The following is a 24,402-nucleotide window of genomic DNA, read 5'->3' as shown; positions in this document are numbered from 1 at the left end:
TGAAGCAATCCCCTCTGGCAGGAGGCTAAGGTCCATCAGGACCAAAACCACTTGGTACAAAAGTAGTTTCTTCCCGACTGCTACCAGCCTCATCAATAATGTCCCCCACTGACTCTCACTCTGCAGCACTACTTGCACACAACTCTTGCTTGTACATAGGATCACACTGAACATACATAACACATTGCACATAGTGTATAGACTTTGCACATACACGAACTCATTGCACATGGGGGTACACTTTGACCCCCGAAAGTTGCATGTGTGTGCTGTGTGTTGTGTCGCTGCTCACTGTATGTAAGGTGTGTGATCACTGTGTGGCCAAATAAAGACGCCCCCCCCCCCCCCCCTCCCCTCAATTTGCATTGTCCTGTCTTATTCCTTCACCCTGTCTATTGTCTCTCTATTGCACGTACTAACAGTCCAGAGCAGATTCCTATTATGTGTGAACCTACCTGGCTAAAATAAAATCTGATTCTGATGTTTGCACAATCTATGCACACTATATTTAGTATATTGTTTTCCTTTGTTTTCTTATGATGCCGTAACAGTGCAATTTCCCCTGGGATCAACAAAGTACCTACTAGCCTACAGTAATACTGTACAGTAGTACAGTACTACTATTACTTGTCAGAAATGAACACTGCATGCAATTGGCCACAAGGTGGTTGACTTCCTCTCTTGTAATCTGCATGTACCTTGGCAGTTGACATCTCTCATTTCCTCAGGCTCTAAGTCTTACAATTAGATCCACTTAGATATGCAACCTACTTTGGATCCACTAAGATATGCAGCCTACTTTACTCTCTTACCTGATGTCCTCAGAGCAAAACTGGTCTTGTTCAGGGAAGCTTGTAAAACAGTTGTGTTGCTCCATCCCTGTCACAGGGCTCAGAGCCCAGACCCAGTCTGTCTGTCTGTCTCTCCCTCACACACAGGGCTCAGAGCCCAGACCCAGTCTGTCTGTCTCTCCCTCACACACAGGGCTCAGAGCCCAGACCCAGTCTGTCTGTCTCTCCCTCACACACAGGGCTCAGAGCCCAGACCCAGTCTGTCTGTCTGTCTCTCCCTCACACACAGGGCTCAGAGCCCAGACCCAGTCTGTCTGTCTCTCCCTCACACACAGGGCTCAGAGCCCAGACCCAGTCTGTCTGTCTCTCCCTCACACACAGGGCTCAGAGCCCAGACCCAGTCTGTCTGTCTCTCCCTCACACACAGGGCTCAGAGCCCAGACCCAGTCTGTCTGTCTGTCTCTCCCTCACACACAGGGCTCAGAGCCCAGACCCAGTCTGTCTGTCTGTCTCTCCCTCACACACAGGGCTCAGAGCCCAGACCTAGTCTCTCTGTCTGTCTCTCCCTTACACACAGGGGCTGAACTATGTGCTCGGTGCCTTTGTTTTATTGTTTACAAGGAGGTATGAAGTGAGCATTTCATTGTACTTGGTACAGATATAGATGAGACAAATAAACTTGAACTGGGGTGTTTTTATTTATTTTTTGTTTAAAAATGTGGTCTGGCAGTGTCACATTTTACCATGATTTGCCCAGTCTAATCAGATTGTTGGTCAGGTTTCCTTTGAAGTGAGTGGTCTGACAGTGTAAAAGCCTGATAACAAAACAATGATCCTCTCCGGAGTCCCTGGGCCACATCCAACACCGTGTGTGAGAAAAGCAGTGATCAGGTGACAGAGAGAAACGGCGACTTGAGATGGTGGTGTGCCTTCCCACTCTCCTGCCTCTCACCTGTCCAGCAAATGCGCACCCGCACACACACACACACACACACACACACACACACACACCCGCACACACACACACACCGCCCCCACTTTCTCTCTGCCCCTCCCCTCTCTCTCTCTTGTTCTCTCTTCTATCCTTCTTCCCCTCCTGGCACCCTACATCACACTCCCCCACCTTCACCACCCCCCTGCTTCTTCATCCCTTCTTTCTTCCACCCCCCCCCCCCCCCCTCCCTGAGCAGCTCCCTGAGAGACTTTCATCACCTCACCTCCAGAGGAACATTAAACCCTTTTGTGTGTCTAAATACCTGAGATCAGTCAGTGAGAAACCTGAGAAAGAGAGCCATCATTACCTCAGTCCTTGGCCCTGCAGCCCTCCAGCCCACGGCCTCCTCCGCTCTGGAGGGAGGAGACTGAGTTACTGCCCTTAGTAGCAGGTCTGGCAAATACTGTTAAACACTGTACTTGGGCCACACTTGATGTAGTTAACCTAGCACCATGATACCAGTGGAACTGTCCCAAAGTACAAACTCTGTGTCAAACACTTTGTCTCTTTTGAAATCCAAATTAAAAACCCATATTTTTTAGTAAAGCCATAGAAGTAGTCTCTATTCCTTTATTATTTTAGCGATTTGTTCTTTTAATTTGTTGCTTTTACTGAACTGTTCTTTCATATAATTCTTGCGTGCATTTTCTTTGAAGTCCATTTGCCAGGGCTGTTTTTTGTGTTTTTTGTGTTTGTGTGTGTGTCTTGCACTGTTATCTCGTTTCATGTTTTTAGTCGTCTCTGCTTCATGTACTGATAAAGCTGCTCTGTTACCGTTTAGCGGTAAAAGCGCTACACAAATAAAGCTGAATTGAATCAAACATACTCAAATAATTAGGTAATTGCTGTTTGACCCAGGTTTGTGCTCTGGTAGCCTAACTGTAGATTGTAATGTAGCCTAGCGTCTGCTACTGTATATCAGAAGATACTATCTTCCCAGACAGAAACGCTTGGTTTCTCTGTTAACTCCACAGTGTCAGCTTTGAAAAAGGATCAAACTGTACGCAAGTCTGTTTACACATACCTTTGTGTTTATCATGGTTCAAAACAACTTTCTATCAGGTTTTCCATTCACACCTTTGCCTCCTTTGTTCTCAGAGAATATCCCTTTTTATTTTTAGAATGACTATGGAGCAGCTTAGTTAAAAAAAAAGAAAAAAAGAGTGCATTATGTGATAAAAGCATGCAGTTTGGTACACTTACAGCCAAAGGTATAGCAAGAATGGGGATATTGAGCCATCATTAATTTTCAATGTCACCCATAGCAGCCATTTACAGAAGGAACCCTATTGTTTCTCATGTATTTTCCAATAACAGCCTACACTGTTCCTGGACTTGGTCAAATAACTCAAAATGTCCAGGACCAAAAATGTGATAAATCCCCAGGTCGAAACTATGATTGAGTAACAAAAGAATGGCCATAATTTGTCCATAGGTGGTGCTATAGCAAATGTAAAAACACTAGCATTTCCACTTGAAAATGAAAATGAAATGAAACCTCCCTCATGGGAAACAAATCTGCCTCAAGAACCCATAAAGTCTGCCTGGATGGATTTTTCTGCAATTTGAAAATTTAGCAAAACCTATAAAACATTTCTTACCATAACCAATTGGTCTGAAATTGCATGTATGGAGCATGTCTCCCTTTCGGCTGTTAACACTTAAGAGGTCCAAGATGGCTGAGAAACTGTTTTATGTGTGTGTGTGTGTGTGTGTGTTTGTGAAAATATTGAACATTGAAAATTCATGATGGCTCAATATCCTTTTTTATGCCTTTGGCTCTACGTGTGCCAAATTATTTGCTTTTATCACTTAATGCACCATTGTCATGGATATCTGCACCACTATGAGCAAGCCATGCTTTGAGCAATTCATTTCCTTGATGGTATAACAGCCTCAGCTTGACATCCCTGGTATTAGATTATCCTGCAGATCATGGTAAACATAACATATTTCACTGGGAAGATCATTTATGAAATAATTGCAGAATCAAAGTCCATAAATTGACAATGTAAACAAACATATAAACAAACATTTCAGATGATCATGATACAGTATTGTCGTTATTCATAAGCCTCTCAGAGTGGGAGTTCTGAACTGCTGTCTTCAGTGGAATCACATTGACAGGTTCTGGGGCCGGATCTTAGGTCACTGTCATTCTGCCCTCCTTCCCCTCTCCTCCTCCCCTCCTCCTCCTCTCCTACATCTCCTCTTCTATTCTCCTTCTACCCTTCTCCTCCCCTTCTCCGCTCGTCTCCTCCTCGTCCTCCTCCTGTCCAGAGTAGTAATTTGTCCTGAGTCTTAGTGGGATCTCATTTTCCTCCCTGTCCCCCCGCTGTCTCTGTCTCTGGTCTCTGCTCCTCTGCTTCAGGTATAGAACCACGGAGCCCAGGAACAGAGCCGCAGAGGCCCCCACCAGCATCAGACCCACCAGGAAGATGATCGGGGCGTGGGTGACTCCTTCCTCTTCGTCCTCCTCCTCCTCCTGGCAGATGGACGGGGGCTGGGCAGGGGTCTGAGTCAGGCGGTAGGGCAGTGATCTGGGCACGCTGTCCAGGTGGCAAAGCTCTGAGGTCTGGTTGACCTGCAGGTTGAGCCAGACCGTGGTGTGGAGGGGGGTGGGCTTACCTCCATCGCTGACCACGATGAAGAGGTGGTGCATCCCCTGGTCCTTAGCTAGCAGCCGGCGAGCCAGGGTGACGTTCCCCGACCGCGCGTCCAGGCGGAAAGGACTGGTCAGGCCTGCAGGCTGGCTCGCCACCACGGTGTACGTGACTTCGGAGTTCAGCCCCAAGTCCTCGTCCACGGCAAAGATCTTGGTTACCGTGGCGCCGGCGGCGGTTGTCAGGGAGACGGTGAGGCAGGACAGGTTGCTGCTGGGGAGCACGACTCTCGGCTCATTGTCGTTGAGGTCTTCCACGAAGATGGTCACCTTGGCGACGGAGGTCAGAGGTGAGGGGCGTCCGTGATCCGCGGCGAGGAGGCGGAGCTCGTAGCGGTCCTGGCGTTCGCGGTCCACCTGGCCCGTACAGCGCAGCGTCCCCTGGCTGTTGTCCACGACAAAGAGTCCGCTGCCGTTAACCACCCGCACCTCCACCTCGCCGTTGGCGCCGGCGTCCCGGTCCGACACACCCACCTTCCCCACGGGGGCGAGCGGCGGCGTGCTCTCCGGGATGAAGAAGAGGAAGTGCGGCGTGGAGAAGAGCGGCGCGTTGTCATTGCGGTCCAGAACGCGGAGCGTCACGACTGCCGCCGTCTCCAGCGCGGGCGAACCCTGGTCCCTGGCCAGCACGGTCAGGAAGTGCGTCTCCTGCTGCTCCCGGTCCAGAGGCTCTGACACTGACAGCTGGGCCGTCAGCGGGTCCAGTTTAAATATGGCTGCCGTGCGTTCGACCAGACGGTAGGTCACCCTGCCGTTGAGGCCGCTGTCTGCATCCTGGGCCCAGATCCTCAGCAGCGGCCCAGCCTGCCGGTTCTCCTCCACCTCAAATCAAAGTCACATCGAGTTAATGTGTCATTATGCACATGCATACAGTACATACACAATACAATGAAATGCTTTATTGCAGGTAATATCTGGGTTTGGACACAGCAACCGAAACAATTTTAGAAGTTTGATTGTTTTGTGTCAGCTTAGTTGGAGTAAAAAAAAAAAAAAGTGTCCTCAAGATTCAACAGAGGCTGAGCTAGTGTCTCGTCCCGGCTGTTGTATGTGAGCCTGGTGCGAGAGATGAACTCTGACCTCACCTCCAGCTGGTACTCTGCTTGGGGGAACCGGGGGGCGTTGTCGTTCACGTCCACCACCGCCAGCCTCAGCGCTGTCCTGGAGAGCGTGGCGGCGCCGCCCGCGACGTGCGCTGCGACCACAATGCCAAACTCCCTCTCCTCCTCGTAGTCCAGGGCCCTGGTGGTGGAGAGGAGATACCTGCTGTCCTGCAGGCTGAGAGACAAAGGCGAGTCGCCCTCCAGGGAGAGGGAGAGCCCCGCGGACCTTCCCCCGGCCCCCGCCAGCTCCAGCAGGGCTAAGACAGTAGGGGGTTGGTTCTCCGGTAACAAGATCGTCCGGTTCCGGTGCTCGGCTATGAACCTGATCCTTACCTTGGGCTGCTGGCTGGCCGCGGGGACCACAGCTACGGTTACCCGAGTGTCTACTGGGGGGCAGTGGGGGCCGCTGGCCAGCACTCTCAGCACCAGCTCCTCTGAGTTGTCGCCCTGGAGCCGGGCCGCCAGGCTGATCCGCCCGCTGAGGCGGTCCACGCTGAAGAGGTGCCCGGCCCGGGCCGACACCTTGGGGCTGAGGGAGTACGAGATGGCGGCGTTGGGGCCCAGGTCCGGGTCCGAGGCCCTGACCCTGGCCACCAGCGAGCCGCTGGGGGCGTCCGCGGAGATGGACGTGCTGCGCGGGCTGTCTGACGTAAACACCGGGCAGTTGTCATTGATGTCTGTCACCTTGACTAACATTGACGCTGTAGCACTTAAAGGGTTTGGGCCTTGGTCTGTGGCGACCAGAGTCATCTGGTAGAGGTCCTGGGTCTCCCTATCCAAAGGAGACTCCACAACCAGCATAATGACTGGCCCGTCCTCCACTGCCACCCTGAACACCCCGCCAGCTCCCTCTAGGTGATAGCTCAGCTTGCCATTACAGCCGGCGTCTCTGTCCTCTGCCAGCTCGTCCAATAGAAAGCTGGCTCCCACCGACGCATCCTCAGACACGCTCAGATGGATCTCTGCACTCCCAAACTGAGGCGGGTTGTCGTTGATGTCCTCCACAACCAGGGTGAACTGGATCAGTTCACCCGAAGGCCCCACGATGGCATGGTGGGGGAGGGCACACTCCCTCTCGCCAGCCCCAGCCCGAGGCTCTCTCTCTGGGCAGAGTGCCTCACGGTCCAGCCTGGTGGAGCTGGTGTAAAGCTGGCCGGTCCCCGGGTCCAGCCGCAGGTACTCTTGGTTCAGGAGCTGGTAGGGAGGGGGAGAGACTGAGCCCAGAGAACCAACCAGAACTCCAGCCTCCTGCTCCTCCAGGACAGGGACCCGGATGGAACCGACGGCACTGCTCATGATCTGCCTGAGGTGGACCATGACCAGCATGTTCTATAGGGGAACCATAATACAGGCTTAGAACGCAAGAGAACAGAGAACATTTGGAAGAATATGATAAACACAAGTACTGGCATGTCATGTAATCTTGTAGGACAAGCACACTACAGTATTAAATTATCATCCACAGTGTATATAATTGATCTGGATTGGTTTGCCCTGTAAACTTCTCATAGAGTGTGTATACAGTAGTAATAATAATGATATGTATTAACGGTGGCCTTCATGGCTGTCTGAGCTGTTTAACAGCAGTGTCAAAGGTAATATGATGCCGTTTTCTCTCAAGCACCCATTATCATTCCTAAACCCACCACATCTCGACTAACGACAAAACATGTTCATGGTTTTACAAAAAATAATGGTTTTATATACTTTCCTGTACATACACACAGGTCATTGCTACGACAATTGCTAATTATATTCAATAAAAAGAAAGACATTGTGTAATTTTGGGCAGTTTCCCTTCTAGGGATCAGTAAAGTTCTTCTATTACTAATCTAGTGTATTGTATCTATTGTATGCAAATGAGGCATTATAACTTGTGTCCAAGGAGAGAGACGAGAAGATACCGTGATACAATGAGAAAGAAGGCGCAGTCAGAGAGACCAGAGAGAGAGAGAGAGGAAGAAAGAGACACACTAACCTGTAGTAGTCCAGCCCAGTTCATATTATCAAGTGTCCCATGGCCCTCACATGTCAACTTTCCTCCTGAGACTGAGGACTGGGGATAGAGGCAGGCGGGGTCTACCTGTCCTACGCTTCCGTCTGCCCCGCCCACAAATGGCTCAGCGCACAGCAAATCACAACTATGTTCTCAGGATTCTTTAACGTTGCTATAGTGCTGGATTAGTTCTCTGTAGCAGAAAGAGTATAAATAAAATGAGTTACTCTTGGACTTTCTGAGTTAAAGGAGTAGTTTGGTAGTAAGCATTATAAACCCATATAAGGTTATTTATCATATACAATGGTCCATATAAACATTTTGACAGACCCAACCATAATATGGTCCCAACCGCAGCTATCGTAAGTACACAATGGATCTCTATGGGCATATACATTATATAGGCAATTTGCCCATATAAATCCATTGTATATTTTAGCTGTGACATAATGAGCAATGAGCACTAATATCTCAAGAGTGCACAGTCTATCAAAATTGTTATATGGACCATTGTATATGATCATAAATGCCCGTATTAACAGGGTTTATAATGCTAAATACTACTCCTTTAAATTGAGACAGCCAGGGGAGGGGAGCAGGAGAGATGAGAGGAGGATATGAAGAAGTGAGCTGAGCGGGTGAGAGGAGAAGAGAGGAACTCATCTCTGTAATAAATAAAGGAACTCATCTCTGTAATAAATAAAGGAACTCATCTCTGTAATAAATAAAGGAACTCATCTCTGTAATAAATAAAGTCGACATTTGAATGCTCTGAGATAGTTGTGTAGAGCTGCCATTGATGAGGGCAACAGGTTGAATGTTTCCACACAAAAAAAAAAAAAAGGTTGAATGTTTCCGCTTCACCAGCGACCCCTGTTGGCTGACTAGTGCAGCTCCAGGTCCCGAAATGAATAGGGAGGGAAAGTAATCTCATCGCCCCCTAGTGGTAGCGTTCCTAATGCCGAGAGAATTAATGGGATTTCTCATAGACACGTCTTTTGAAAAATGATATCTTGGTCGACACCGAAAAGTTGAGTAGGGTGTTTCTGCAGAGCCGCAGAGCAGGGTCTACAGCTTGATGTGGGTCTACAGATATCACCTGTTGGAGTAACTCTCCGATAGGAACAAATCCGCTAGGGGCGCATGTTTTCACTTTCCCTCCCTAATGACTTGGCCTCCTTGGTAACCTAACCTGACCTGACCCTGACGCGCATATGGGCACAGAAGAGAAACAAAAAGTGAGTGCACGTGATCATCAGGATGGTAGGCTACGATATATGTAAAGCCAGTGGAAATTGGTAGGGGTATTGATATGCCTACATTGATAACGTTCATAGGCTATTAAATGAATAATAATAATAATAATAATTGATATACAATCTAGGCTATACAATATTTGAGCGAGGAACAACACCACATATTTGAAATGTCTGCTTATTTTGTCCACTATAATTTGTGATACGATTTGGAAAAAGAGCAAAAGAAAAGGGAGAAGCGGCACAAAAACTATTTATAGCTTTTGTTCCGCTGACGTTTCGGAATTTGGCCTGATTTCCCCTCGTCCGCTGTAACTTTGTAGCCCCCCTCTCCTTCTCCCTCCCCCTCTCCCTCTCTCTCCCTCTCCCTCCCCCTCTCTCTCCCTCCCCCTCTCCCTCCCTCTCCCTCCCCCTCTCTCTCCCTCCCCCTCTCTCTCTCCCCCTCTCCCTCTCTCTCTCCCTCTCCCTCCCCCTCTCTCTCCCTCCCCCTCTCTCTCTCTCCCTCTCCCTCCCCCTCTCTCTCCCTCTCCCTCCCCCTCTCTCTCTCCCCCTCTCCCTCTCTCTCTCCCTCCCCCTCTCCCTCTCTCTCTCTCCCTCTCCCTCCCCCTCTCTCTCTCCCTCTCTCTCCCCCTCTCCCTCTCTCTCTCCCTCTCCTTCTCCCCCCCCTCTCCCTCTCTCTCCCTCCCCCTCTCCCTCCCCCTCTCCCTCTCTCTCTCTCCCTCTCCCTCCCCCTCTCCCTCTCCCTCTCTCCCTCTCCCTCTCCCTCTCTCTCTCTCTCTCTCCCTCTCCCTCTCCCTCTCTCTCTCTCTCTCTCTCTAACTCTCCCTCCCCCTCTCTCCCTCTCCCTCTCCCTCTCCCTCTCTCTCTCTCTCTCTCCCCCTCTCCCTCTCTCTCTCTCCCTCTCTCTCCCTCTCCCTCTCCCTCTCCCTCTCTCTCTCCCTCTCCCTCTCTCTCTCCCTCTCCCTCTCCCTCCCTCTCTCTCTCTCTCTCTCTCTCTCTCTCTCTCTCGCGCACATGCCATCCCTGTGACTTGATTGGGTGACGTATGCGTATCATTCCGCAGTGAGTGGTTTATAAAGTAGGGATCGCGCCAGTCAACTGGAAACTTTCGAGATTGTTTTGTGAGAGTCTTTGCGTCGTGGCAGATATCCTTTTAAAAATGACCGCAAACGCTTTTACAGGTACATGTTTGGACTAGGCTAGGCTATTCCATTTACTGTAGTCAAATAATTGAAGGGCTTTTTCAATTGAACAGCACGACACCGACTTGCAATTTCCTACCCACACCGTTAATTATTTCGCCCAAATTTGAAAATTGTTGAGTTTTATAGACGCACACTTTCTCAGTCAGTAAATGCCAATATCCTTTCCGCAGATTTGGAGCAGGAGCTGGGGGAGCTTCTCCGGGAGTTCCAGGAGGTGTTTGAGGAGCTGAAGGAGCCGTCACAGGGCACCTCGTCCGCCTACCAGAGCCTCCTCAGCGAGGCCAGGCGGCGCACGGGTCTGGGGGAGGACAGTGGGCTGGAGGATTCGGATTACAGTAAGTTTTCATCCAAACCATCCTAATGTGGTCTAAAATGATCATGCTTCACGCCTCAGTTGATTAATACAATAGTAATTGAGCTAATAAGTGACCACGTGTTTGTGCGTCAGTTTGATAGAAAAGTAAATTCAGGCATTGAAACATTTTCACCAACGAACTGACACCACACCCAGACGCTGGCATCAATAGGCTGTAATTGATCACATCTAAGTAGTGCCGCAACAAAACACTTCTATGATGCTGACTTTCAGCAAGTTGCAAGCTACAGTATATCCAAATATTAAATCTAATCAAACCAATCATATAACACATTTCATACACAAAGGCATTGCACTTTACAGAAATAAATTATTTCCTTCCATCTACCTCTATGTTCCACCACATGTTATATTGTGATCAACCCCCATGTGTTTAGACCGCAGTTTGACGGTCAGAGTAAATATGATCTAAAGACAGTGTGTACGTGTAGTCTAGTCTCTCTGCTGCTCACAGGCGTGGGTCATTATTGTAGGACATTTCTGCCATGAAGACCTAGTAAGGTTCACTCATGTGAGTGGTAGCCTACAGCACACAAACACTCTCCTTTGGGCGTAATGCTTTCCAGCTTGTGTACTGTGGTCTGACCTCCAACCCCCCCCCCCCCCCCCCCCCCCACCTGTCTGTCTGTCCCCTCCAGGTAGTGAAGCATCGTTAGGTAACAGTCTGAATGCCAGCGAGGAGGAGCTTCATACTGCAGGTGTCAACACAGCAACCAAAGGTACCAGAGAGACATCTTAGAGGACATAACAGGCTGTTGCTATCGTCCAGTCTTCACTAGCCTGATGGTTAACACAACCTGACTGATTCCTATCAGAACCACCCTAGCACAACCTGACTGATCCTTATCAGACTGGCTGGGCTATCTGTCAGCCACAGGGGGGTGGGAGTACACTGAGGCAGGGGGAAGGGGGGGGGGGGTATTAGCCTAGAGACAGACAGAGGTAGGTTGGTGTTGGGCGGCGGGGGGCTATTTGGATGCATGGGGGCACATTAGCTTGTACAGGAATGTCAATGGAGGCCCCTTTATGTTGATGGTGGCGCTGGTGCCAGACAGACTGTCTCTTCTGGACACTACGTAGGGCATGCATAAGAAGCAGCACTTTCTTGGCTGGGCTATAGACGTGACAGTGTAGCTCACAGGATGTACGGCTCTGTTTGTGATGTGTTTTCTCAAAGAGGCAGAATAAGAAGCTGCGAGGGACGTTTCCATAGTGAAGAGAGAGAGAGGGGGAGTCTCTTATGTAACTCTGCCAGTGTTTTTTCTCTCTCTCTCTCTTTCTCTCGGCCCAGTGGAAATGCCATTAGACTGAGCTCTGTGTTGCCACGAGAATGTTCCATTCCTAAGTTTTTTTTGTATTTCCCTTACACCCCCACCCCTCTCTGTCTCGTGCTTCTTCAGCCAAGCTTGGAGACACCAGTGACTTGGACACTTTCATTGCCAGTTTGGATCGAGAGTTGGCTGGTATGTATCTGAAAACCTTGTCCAACATCACAGCATTTCACTTCTTTATGGGGTGTCTGCGAGTCCAAGCACATACATTAATACTACTGTCAGCACAGCTTCAATACTACTACTGTTTGCTCTGCTTCATACATGACTACTACTGTCGCGCTGCTTTATACATTACTACTGTCAGCCCTGCTTCATACATTACTGCTACTGTCAGCCCTGCTTCATACATTACTGCTACTGTCAGCCCTGCTTCATACATTACTGCTACTGTCAGCCCTGTTTGATTACAACTAATGTTGGAGCAAAGTTCCATTTTCTTCAGTTTACACATCAACACAGTCAAGGGTCCGAACCGGTTCAAGGAACGGAAAGGAAAACCAAAAACCAACTGTATTTTACGAGGAACAGAAACAGGAACGAAAACGAAATGGTCTTTAATTGTTCCAGAACAGAAACGTTAATTTGAAATCTTTAAAACCGGTTAATAATGTAATTTTTTCGTTCTTTGTAGTAGGCCTATATAACTTAAAATAATTTAAAAAAAGAAGAAGAGAAAAAAAAGCTGAGCCTTTTATGGCCGAATAGGCTAAATTAAATGTATTACATTTGTAGCCTACATCTTGTCCTGTTTTTGTAATGTAGCCTAGGCCCCTAAATCTGTTATTTCACAGTCGGGATCTTAAATGCTTGCTTAGCGAAATGAAGAGATTTAGATATTACAACAACACACCATAGCCTAGTTCAGACCTTTATGGTATGGTTAGAGATTATTAGCGTGTGGATACAGTCGTAGCCTTAAATTAATACATCATAATTATAAATCGAAATAAAAAACAATAGGCCTACAGACGCAGAATAAAATAGCTTTCAGCAACAGTATCAGAATATTTTTAAAAGGATGATGAGCTATGATGATGACTTATGATAGACCTGCGCATAGTTTACGGTGTGGATTAAGGGCATACGGGAATAGGACAATGTTGCGTATTTCTTGTAAGATGATCAACAAGGCTTCACTACAGCACACATCACCAAGGCTAATATTGTTGGCAATAAGGCCACCACAACCCTAGACTTTTTGATTATACCTTACAAGAAATACTGTAGGCCTATAGAGTCTTAATAGGCTAACACCCCCGGAACGGTGAACGGAACGTTATTTTTCGTTCTTAACCGTTTCAGGAATGCTATGTTGGTGGCGGAACACGAGAACGGAAACGTTAAATATGCTGGTTCTGCTCGGAGCGAACCGATTGAAAAATAATTTCGTTTTTTAAGCCCTGAACACAGTACCACGGTCAAGTTAACTAGGTAACCCTAACCCTGGTCTGTTCTAACCCTAACCCTGGCCTGTTCCTTGTGGAATACTGAATACGTCTTAATCTGAGAGCTGTGTGTGTGTGTGTGTGTGTGTGTGTGTGTGTGTGTGTGTGTGTGTGTGTGTGTGTGTGTGTGTGTGTGTGTGTGTGTGTGTGTGTGTGTGTGTGTGTGTGTGTGTGTGTGTGTGTGTACATGCCATGTGTGGAGGACTCAGGTGGGTTATCTCCACTGCTGGGATAATAGCGACTACATGAGTACGCTGTGTTTTTGCTATCAGTATAAGCAGAGGGTGTTCCAATGCCCTGCACTACACACACGCCTGCATGCAAACACACACACACGCACACGCAAACACAATGTGGACAAGGACAAGCTCTCAAGTAAGTATTTCATTGTAGATTACATTGTACCCATACCCTGTGCATGGTAAATAAACGCACACAAACATACATTACACACATACATTTGCGTATACACATACAGGTGCACACACACACACACACACAGACACACACCACTATCTGCGCCAGACGCACCGAGCAGTGTTCTCCGTGAATCATAACTCCCCCGGCATCTATGCTAGGCTTCTGCATGTTAATAAAGGCTGTGCGTGCGTGCGTGCGTGCGCGCCTCTGTAAGTAAATATGCAAGTGTGTGTCTTTTACACCAGGTGGTAAACTGTCACAACTTTTGATCTCTGACAGAGATGTGATCAGACGAGTGGGAGCGCGGGATGAGCCAGGTGGAGGAGAGGAGGCTGGAGGCTACGAGGCCAGCCTGAACAACAGACAGACAGACAGACAGACAGACCGACGGAGGGTGGCGGTTCAGTGAAGGAGAGCAGCCGTTCTGCTGGCTCCGGGGAAAGGTTGAACATGAGGGAACTAAAAGGCCACCTTGTTCCTGCCGCCCCCCAGCTACAGTACATGATGTCTGCTCGGCCAACCTGCAGCCCTGCACGCCCCCGCAGTGGAACAAAACCTGCCAGAGCTTCCGGCCAACGGTTACGCTTCTGGGCCCGTAGACACGTCTCCCTGTGGGTTGTGGTTAGTGAGTGAAATGCTGCTGCAAGCTGAAGTTCTGTGGAGGATGGCAGCAGAACATGTCTCACTCCTGCTGTACTGTAACAGTCCCTCTACAGTACATACAGTATGAACTGTCAAAGAGAACGTCACTCTCTGACTCATATTAGAGACAGAAAGGGGCATTCTCAGTGAGAGGGGCATTCTCAGGGATTTTAACTTTCGGGTGGTAGGGTTGGTTTCAGATTCTGTGTGTCCATTTGTGTGTTCTGTCTGTAACAGACATATTCCTTGTACAGTTACCCTGTTTCTTATAGTGTTAAGTGATGTGCAGTGAGCTATACTCTAAACAGACATCCTGGCAGTCTTTGTTTATGACTGATACTATTGTACAGAGGAATGAATTGATTAATAAAGATAATTTTATACCTAAGAAGCTACTTGTTGTCTTTGTTAGACTACAACCATTCTCGGTGTTCATGCTCTGTGTCTGCCCGTGTCTGGGTCTCTGTTTGTCTGTCTCTTTCTGGGTCTCTGCCCGGGTCTCTGTGTCGTCTGTCTCTGTCTCATTGTCTGCCTTTGGGTCTGTGTTTCTCTCTGCTTGTCCCTGCTCCAGGCCCCCATAGTGTTTCGTTTTCCTGTATATCCACTCTGATGATGGTTTGGAGTTTCACTTCTGCTAGGAAACCCACAAATTTAGCTCCGATGCTCTGCAGTCTAGGTGGGAAGTGCGTCATCTGCACTGAGAACAAAACAATGTTGTTTGTCTACTGTGTGAACACTGGAGGGACCAGAACTAACTCTTGACTGTGGCAAGGCAAGGCAAGTTTATTTATATAGCACTTTCAGCAACAAAGCAATTCAAAGTGCTTTACATGAGACATTAAAAGCATCAAGACAAAGTGCAAGAAACACATTATAAAAGGTCACAAAATGAAAAATATGCAAAATAAAACTAAAATGCTAAATAATTATTTGATTTAATAAAAAGTGGCAAAAAGAAAAGTTCAGTCTTGATCTTCAGTCTTAAAGAAATGAGAGTTGCAGCAGACCTGCCGTTTTCTGGAAGTTTGTTCCAGATATGTGGAGCATAAAAACTGAACGCTGCTTCTCCATTTGAGCTAGTGGGAGCATCTCCATGTTTTGTTTTATCTCTGGCGACAGAAAGCAGGCCTGTGCCAGATGAACTGAGAGGTCTGGATGGGTTTGTATAGCAGCAGTTCAGAATATTTTGGCCCTAAACCATTCAGAGCTTCATAAACCAACAGCAGTATTTTAAGTCAAATTCTTTTACAGTGCCAAATGTAAAGACCTCAGAACTGGAGTGAGATGTGATCCACTTTCTTAGTCTTAGTGAGGACTCAAGCAGCAGCGTTCTGAATCAGCTGCAGCTGTCTGATGTTTTTTTTAGAGAGACCTGTAAACACACCGTTACAGTAGTCGAGTCTATTGAAGATAAAAGCAAGTTTTTCCAGATCCTGCTGAGACATCCTTTAATCCTTAATACTGTATATTCATCAGGTGATAGTAGGCTGACTTTGTAATTGTCTTAATATGACTTGAAATTCAGGTCTGAGTCCATGACTACACCAAGATATCTGGCTTTGTTTGTGGTTTATAGCATTACTGATTGGAGCTGAGCGCTTACTTTTAATCGTTCTTCTTTGGCTCCAAAGACACATTACTTCCGTTTTATTTTTTGTTGTATGGGATTATAGTCCCCTGGTGATATGGTGATATAAATGTGCATAAACTGCATAGCTATGGTAACGTATTTTGTTGTTTTCCATAATTTGAGCTAGTGGGAGCATTTAAATGTTTAACAGAAGAGGCTCCAGAATGGAGCCTTGGGGAACTCCACAGATCATTTTTGTCCGCTCAGATTTGTAATTGCCTATAGACACAAAGTAGTCCCTGGGATTCAAGTAGGATTCAAACCATTCTAGCACTGTGCCAGAAATTCCCAGGCTGTTTTCCAGTCGGCCTAGTAATATGTTGTGGTCAATCATATCGAATGCAGTGCTGAGATCCAGTAATACTAAGACTGAAATTCTGCCATTGTCTGTGTTTAAATGGATGTCATTGAATACCTTAACAAGAGTAGTCCCGGTGCTGTGGTGTGGTTGAAATCCTGACTGGAAGACATAAAAACAATTATTTAGTGCCAGGAAGTTGTTCCACTGTTGAAAAACTGCTTTTTCAATGATTTTACTTTAAAAAAACGAGAGGTTGATATGGGCCTATAATTGTTAATTTGTGAGGTGTCCCGTTTATTCTTTTTTAAGAGTGACTTGATGACTGCCGTTTTCAGGGTTTGTGGGAATACACCTGAGAGAAGAGATGTGTTTACAATTTGTAGTAAATAAGAGGCCATGCAGTTAGATACATTTTTGAAAAAGCCTGTAGGCAGAATACCAAGGCAACAGGAGGAGGATTTCAGTATAATGTCCTCCAGGGTTTTATGGTTGATCGGATAAATTGTGTCATGGTATTGATTTTAATTGGACACTGGGACAACACATATCCTGTACCTGATATGGAGGTACTGGCTGCTTGTCTAATTTTCTGAAATTTGACCGTGAAGAATGATGCAAATTCATTGCAGGCCCAGGTGGATAGAAGTCCAGAGGCTACTGACACAGAAGGGTTTGTTAGCCTATCAACAGTGGCAAACAAAGCATATGCATTATTATTGTTTTTGGTGATGATGTCAGAAAAGAAGGACCGCTGTGCATTTCTCAGGTCCAAATTATAAATGTGAAGTCTCTATTTATAGATGTCATAATGAACTTGGAGCTTTTTTTTTCACCACCTGCGTTCAGCTTTTCAACACTCTTTTTGTGCGTGGCTGTAAGCCAGCACCTAGGATAGTGTTTGTCCGGTTGTCACTCCCTCCCTCCCTCACTCCGGTCAATGTTGACCTGCATTTCTCTGTTGGCACCACAAGAGGCAGTAGTCCAAAATCAACCCGCCGATCTCCACTGCACAAGTAGAGTAGCAGTGAAAGTATTGGACTCGGGAGATCGGGTTTCAAGACCCAATGGGGATGATTTCATGGGACTATACCCAAAACCTCCACACGTTCATCCTTCACTACAACCTTTTCCCAGATAGCACACAGATATCAGTCCTCTATCGGAATCAGAGAGACAATCCGCTGCAGTTTCTACTGGGGGGTATCTAGAGGGGCACCGTTACAACTGGAGAATTTCTGCTGGCGAGTCGGTAGCGGTCTCCGAGCGGAATTCCACTCATATTTGCACTCGATGACGCCATGCCCTGTCGCCCTCTCCTGTCGCTTTTCTGATAGAAAAACTCATGTGGACCTCTGTTGGGATACCGTCGGAATTCCGCTTGCATCGCACGCCCTCCCCTGTCCCTTTTCCCATGGTGGAACTCGGTTGGGATAGCATCAACATTTCTGGTGTACTTAGGGACAGGAAAAGAAATAGGCAGCACTCCAAAATGCGTATAATGTATATTTTATTGCCACACAAGGGACGTTTCGGGCGATGCCCTTCCTCAGCGTGTTCTGGCAATGAGGGGTGAGTGTGAACAGGTGCATAATTATAGGCGGTCATCTTGCTACTACGCATGTCAAACAGGTGTTAACAATGTCATTAGTGAGCTTGTGTCTAAGATCTCATCAATTATAGATTACATTGGTATTCAACCCGTGAATAAAATAAAATACAATAAACTAAAGTAGAACAAATTAAAACAAATTGAATAAAGAAAGTTTTTCTTCTGTTTCACAAAAAACTGTACTGAGGGAACATTTGCTACTCAAATGTTAATGCTACTTCACGTTACGGCAGCTATCTTAGCTAGCTGACACATTTAGGTAAGCTAACTAGCTAGCTAGAGTTAATGTTAGCTAGCTAACGTAACGTTAGCCTAGCCGCCGGCTACTGTGTTGTAGCTCTTTAGTTGTAAGTCTTGTATTAGTATAGAGATGGATAACAGTGTGAGGGATAATTAAATTTGAACAAGGTGATGAAAGTGTACTGGTTCAATCCCGTAATGGGGAGATTCTACCACAATGTTTTATCATTGCTTAGAAATGCCCGGTAGATTAGTGTTAGCCCTATTTTGCTAGCTATATTAGCGTTAGCCCTATGTTGCTCACTATGGCTTCGGTAGGGATTTTGATAGCTTCTTCATACTATTATCATGTAATCTCTGGTTATAGGCTATTGGTAGCTAAGAGTAACTGTACTTTGTTAGATTTTTATGTTTATTACGTTCTGTTGTCCAAGTATGATTTAGTCCACGTTCTTGTTAGTTGGCTACAAACGTGTATTACCGGTGATAGACTGCATTTACCGTTTTAGGCCACAGGAGGGCGGCAACAAGCTTAGATAGACTGGGTCCCTTGTTCAGTTTCAGCAATTCAATGAGTATTTGAGTTCGGCTATTTAGTTATTTGTATAAGTATTTCTGTTAGTTATATATTATATTTCTTTATTATTTCAGAGACCACACACTCACTGTCTGTTAATGTAAGTGAAGAGAATTGAAAGGTCAAATAATGCTTATTAAGGGTTTAAAAAGTAGTAATATTGTCACAATACTGAGAAAAACTTGTGTGCAACGAGCGCAAGTATGCTCTCCACTCACTTAAGAAACAGGGCTCAGAATCATGATCATGATCATAAGTTTATACTGTTTACATATTTTTAAGCAATGGTAGTGTCTACTTTTCATGTCAGTGAGTCGAACAAAATTGATAATGCATGGGTTGTGTCTTTTCCCACATGTGACCTTCATTCCTGACTGGGCTGATCATCGACCGCTATGTTCCTGTGATCTGGAATAAAACAAGTGCAGAGGTAGTGTTGTTTTCTCTTTCAATGTCTAGTTAATTGAGTAAACAGTGAAAAATGCACTTCTATTTATAAGGAATTCTGATAACGGGATTAGATCGATCATTTAATGAAGTCAATCAATCCATCAATCAAAGCTTTATTTGTATAGCGCATTTCATACCCAGAGGCAACACAATGCGCTTTACAGAGAACGAAGTGAAACATACAGGTATGGGAATGTGCACTCAAACATAGTGCGACTCGACATCAAACATCTCTTGAGTGAAACATGATAAGTAGTATTAGGTAGTCCTGAATAAGTCTTGGGCAAGGGCTCCATCTGGTGGCTGACGTGGAATGCGACGGCTAGCCCTGCCTCAGCAGGCCAAAGCGGAGCTTCCCCCAGATGGAGTCCCTGGTACTCTGCAGAGGACCAGACGACCGAGAGGCGGCGCAGGGACCAGATGGAGGGGCGAACCTGCGAGGATCAGAACGAGACTGAGCGATTGTGCAGCAACCTATATATATATATATATATATATATATATATATATATATATATATATATACAGTTATGGCGGCTGATAAGCCTGCTATTGGTGAGTGAGATTCGAGAGTGAGCGTGTGAGATGGCTGAAACGGATGTGATTGGTTCTGGCAAAATTAGCTTGTTGTAGAGCCGGCCCATGAATTAGTGACAGCTGTGAATAGTGACGGCTGTGCTATATCTATCGTGATTGCAGGGTGATGGTTAATTGTGCGCGAATGAGAAGGGAGAGAATTCCACAAATAGAAATACGCTTCTTTCAAAGCTCATTAAGGGGTGGATCAGGATCTGCTTCAATTAGGTCCTCAGAATTTTAACAATCAGAAGTGGGCCTTACAAAAGGTTGAGAATCCCTTGTGTAATGTAATAGTCTGTTGTAAATAAATCATGTTTAGAATTTAAAGCATGCCCCGAATTAATGAGTACCACGGAGCATGAAGGTGTCAGTCCCCTCTTCTCCCAACTTTCCTGTCCTTTTCTACTGTCGCTGTGCGACGAGTAGAAAACAAGTCTGCAAGTTTTTATTTTATTTTTAAGGAAATGTACAGTCTGTTTTGCAGATGAATTAACTGTGTCAAACTGATTTCAGAAACTGGGTGACCAATTAAGTGACCAATTACAAGTCCCATTGATATACTAGACTTGTGCTTATTGTTATGTTTCTCTGTGTATGCAACTCTGTTTTGTTTTCTGCTCTTCCTGTTCTCGGTCCCACTCCCAGATTCCTGAGTGGATCCTGTTATAATTAATATAATTCAAAGCATTTTAATAAATATGAGCATTGTGATTTGTCATTTGTGTTTGTCACTGGATGTTATAGAAATTATGTAAAAATGTGGTTACTTGGTGGTGCTATGGCAGTTATTGAATTAATGTGCAGTAATTGAACATTTAAAATACTCCTGTTTTGAAATTATACCTACAGTATAGGTGTCTCAGTAATTACCCATTATATATTAGGCTATATGTTGCATGTATTTACCAGGTAAATGTTTAGTAATTGGGGGACTATGAAAGGAAGGGTTACCAAAAAAGTCAGAGTAAGTTAATTTAGCAATAGAAATCCATAAGCCTAGGGCCAATGGGCCTCGGATATAGACAATAAACTACCAGTGGAATGGTGGTGGAGCAATAGCCGAGCATTTCGGATTACTAGCGGACCGGTGTCCCTGACGCTAATAATCCACCAGAGGTCTGCTTGCCATTCGATGTGCAAATGGCCAGGAACCCGCCAGCGGATTCGGCCGGAGGTCTGCCAGCTCATCCATCAGGGACCCGCCGTAGGCCCGCTGGCCTTGTGTTACAGTATATTCCGCTGGCGGTCCACTAACTCATCCATCAGGGACCTGCTGTAGATCTGCTAGCCTTGTGTTATCTGGGTTGATCCCTTACCTTTGTCCAGAAACAGACATTGAACCAACTGCAGCAAAATAGCTAATGTTACAGGAATCATCAGTGTAACTGCTTTAGCCACTGACCACTACCATTAATGTTATGGAAGCTGCTGTTAGTTGTTGTGAGCTCATGAGCTAACTGTCTATCCCGCTCTTATTGTGCTGGATTAGCATTGGAAGCATTGGAACGTATGTGTCCAGGCAACAAGACCTATCTTAATTTATCAGACATTATTTCATGTCATTTCAATTCACAGCTATTTCAGTGGCATGACTAGCTTCCGTCCTACCAGTCCTGAACAGAAACAAGCCAGCCACGCACATAAGCCAGACTGGGCCTGGCCTGGTTTCTATTAGCGTGGCTTTTGCGTTTCTTACTAGAGACCACCTTCACCTTAGTGGGCGCAATGGCATCAATAATATTTGTAATTTTAGAATTGAAATTATCTACAAGCTCATTGACTGAGACCCAAGAGTGGGCAGGTTTGGATGAGAAAGCCTGAGTAAATATTTCACTGGTGTTTTCAGTGATGTACCGTTGTGATGAACTCTGTTTGAACATCTGTGTGCATGAAGATAGTACTCTTAACGAAAACACAGGAATGATCAGAGCGCAACATCAGACACATCACCCTTATATTCAGACCTTTGGTGATGATCAAGTCCAGAGTGCCCCTTGTTGTTCGTGGGCTCTGTCACATGCTGAGTCAGTCCATAGTTATCAAGGAGGACACAACACAGTTCTTTAGCCCCTCTGTCCTGAGGGTTGTAAACATCAAGTCACCAACAATAACCACACAGTCAAAGTCAATACAGATAATAGACAGCAGTTCAGCAAAGTCATCAAAAAAGTTTGGACAGTATTTAGGTGGCCTGTAGATGTTTAGAAATATGGCTCTAGAAAAGGAATTCAACTGAAGAGCCACATATTCAAAGGAACCAAAATGTCCGTAACACATGCTTACATTGGAGGGAGTTATTAAACAAAATGGCAACTCCACTCCTTTCTTATGCACTCTAGCCTCACTGATAAAGCTCAAGTTGGGAGGGGTTGACTCGATAAGAACAGCTGCACTGTTACCTTGGTCTAGCCAAGTTTCAGTTAAAAACATGAAATCAAGATTGTGCTTGATAATAAAATAATTGATTATCAATGTCTTTCCTGCTAGAAACCTGACATTTAATAAAGCTAAATTTAGTGTGCTAAAGGTATTATCTGCCCAGTTTTCTGTGATAGTTTGTGGCTGACGAGGAATGGATGCTAAATTTGCTAAATTTGCAGGACCACTTGAGTGTTTCATGTTGTGAATGAATCTTAGCAGATTCACCATTCTTTTTCTATTGCCTATTAAGACAGGACTTGGGGAAGATACCAGCACATTGGGCCCAGGCTTGTCCTGGAAAGAGTTCCATTAGCCTTATAGCCTGGACCCAGTACATATCAGTTAGAGCTTGCTATTTAGTTAACAAGTAAGTGGATGTGCTGTGCCTTCATCAGGCTGGGAAGACAGAGGGTGGTTCTGATGCTGTCGTGGAGGGGGGACAGGGGCCAGGCGCAGTGACTGTGACAATTGTGCGGGTGAAGAGGGGGGAGGGGCCTGGTGACACAGATGGGAGTTGAGGGGAGAGAAAATGGGAGTATGGCAGGGGGTGACAGAAGTTTTATGTGAACAACTAGTGACAGAAGCTGTATGTGAACAGACCTTCTGAGTTAAACCTCTGATGTCAGGAAGGAAGACACATCTGTTTAAACTTTTATATCCTGGGCTTTTCATGCTAGAAGTAAATGTTTTATGCCTACCTTTTACAGTACATCCCCAATACACCCCCTCTAGCTAAACATTAGGCTTGGTCAAGTACTCACTAGGGTGTGAATGTGGAGGCTAACTGCTTCTGGAGCTTTTACCATTTAACAGGCTTGAACTCACCACAACCCTATCTGGTAGCCTCAGTGCATAATATAGCTGTAACACTTGGAGGGGGAGTAGGCTATTAATCAGTGTTTCCGTCATCTAAGTTGTCACAAGAGTTCTGCAAGTATGGGTTCTCTGCATGGATAGAGATAGAATGAGAGATGCTCTCAACCCTGATATTTCTCTCTTCCACCAACAATTAATTGAACAGATGCTCGGTTTTCCTTATCATACCGTGGCCAAAATTATCTTCTCATACTGCAGTCGATAACAATACTTTTCAGAAGTGCTCTGTTCAGACTGACCAAGCAAACATTAGTGCTGCTAAGTTAGCCTCATGCTCCCACGCAAGCTTAGTTTGCTTGCTAGCTAGATAGCTAACTAGCTAAATGCTGCGTCGAAGCTAGTTAGCTAACATGTTATGCAGGGCCACTTAATATTGCAGCAACGCAGTAGCTAAACATAATATTAATGAAACGTTGATTTCATGTCTTAGGTTGCCCTGCTGCCAAACGCCCTTGTGTTGTGGTCCGAGGAGCACAGGTCACAGGGATAGCCTGCCAGCGCTGTCAAAACTGTCAAGCAAGTACCTGTATATCCAGGCATCTTCTACACCTGCAGAACGCATATTTTCCTACTTACGCTTAAAATTGTTCATTTAGGAGTTGTTCATGAAAAAAAAAGATGATTGGGGAGGTGACCATGGCAGAAGGTAATTGGACAAATATGGTTAAGGGGGCGGGACTAAGGGAAAAGTGAGGGGGAGACAAGAGGGGGAGACTGCATGAGTTGTGGGGGAGAGTTGAATAAAATTTATTGAGCCAGTTTTGGCTAACCAAGACCTTCCAGTGTCCTTTGTCATCTGTATAGTATTATATCATTATTATATATATTAAAGTAGTATAGCTGTTACCTTTCCATTTGGAATTTATATTGGGAAAAATTATTGTAAAAAGACTTTCATAATGATAAAAAAAACATTTTCAGGTGATTGCATTACAAAATGTTATTTTATTAGTCTAGGTATCGAAAAAGGCATCGTTTTGGTATTGGTATCGAATTCAAGGTATCGAAAAAGGTATCGTATCGAAAAATTTTGAACGATACCCAGCCCTATGACCTAGATGCTATTTCAATACATGATTGCAGTCTACTGTACATAACCTGATATGCCACCCCCTCCCTCTGTTAAGCCCTTTAAAAGGCGGAACCATTAAATGTTAGGCAGCTGCTTCATCCGGACCGCGGCAGTTCCTGATAAAGCAGTACCCCCCCCGCCTTTTTTTAGGCTAGGAGGGACACATTGAGTGTGGGCTCTGGGCTGGGGGTCCTCCCCTAGGAAATGTTGAGCATCAAACACTTAATTTCTTGCATTCTGGTGAATTTTTATGATGCAATTTGTGCTGGATTAGCTTTTCTGCTGCTATCTCAACTAGCTAATAACAGTAGCTAACTTGAATGCCAATGCCATTTTAGAACTCTGTCCACAACACTTTGCCTAGTTACTATGGAGTTAGATTTGTGTCTTTATTACATGCGAGAAAATAAATGATATGAGAGA

General features: G+C 45.7%; 2 protein-coding genes across 2 annotated transcripts; one reads left to right on the top strand and one right to left on the bottom strand.

The window, feature by feature from the left end:
* Nucleotides 1-2,093: 2,093 nt before the first annotated feature.
* On the bottom strand, nt 2,094-7,552 carry pcdh20l (protocadherin 20-like; the record flags this gene model as incomplete). The annotated part of the gene is made up of 4 exons (XM_084456584.1): nt 2,094-2,138; nt 4,166-5,269; nt 5,533-6,879; nt 7,529-7,552. 4 exons carry the CDS (start codon nt 7,550-7,552, stop codon nt 2,094-2,096), a joined length of 2,520 nt encoding a protein of 839 aa, XP_084312710.1.
* A 2,335-nt stretch (nt 7,553-9,887) lies between these two features.
* On the top strand, nt 9,888-14,805 carry LOC311324180 (regulator of cell cycle RGCC; the record flags this gene model as incomplete). The annotated part of the gene is made up of 5 exons (XM_084456583.1): nt 9,888-9,983; nt 10,178-10,342; nt 11,022-11,102; nt 11,784-11,934; nt 14,796-14,805. Exons 1-5 carry the CDS (start codon nt 9,962-9,964, stop codon nt 14,803-14,805), a joined length of 429 nt encoding a protein of 142 aa, XP_084312709.1. The 5' UTR covers nt 9,888-9,961.
* Between the last annotated feature and the right edge of the window lie 9,597 nt (nt 14,806-24,402).

The sequence above is a fragment of the Borostomias antarcticus genome (assembly GCF_949987555.1).
Source record: "Borostomias antarcticus genome assembly, chromosome: 22".
NCBI classification, from domain to species: domain Eukaryota; kingdom Metazoa; phylum Chordata; class Actinopteri; order Stomiiformes; family Stomiidae; genus Borostomias; species Borostomias antarcticus.
The sequence above is the reverse complement of the archived record's forward strand: the minus strand, read 5'-3'. Positions and strand labels throughout refer to the sequence as shown.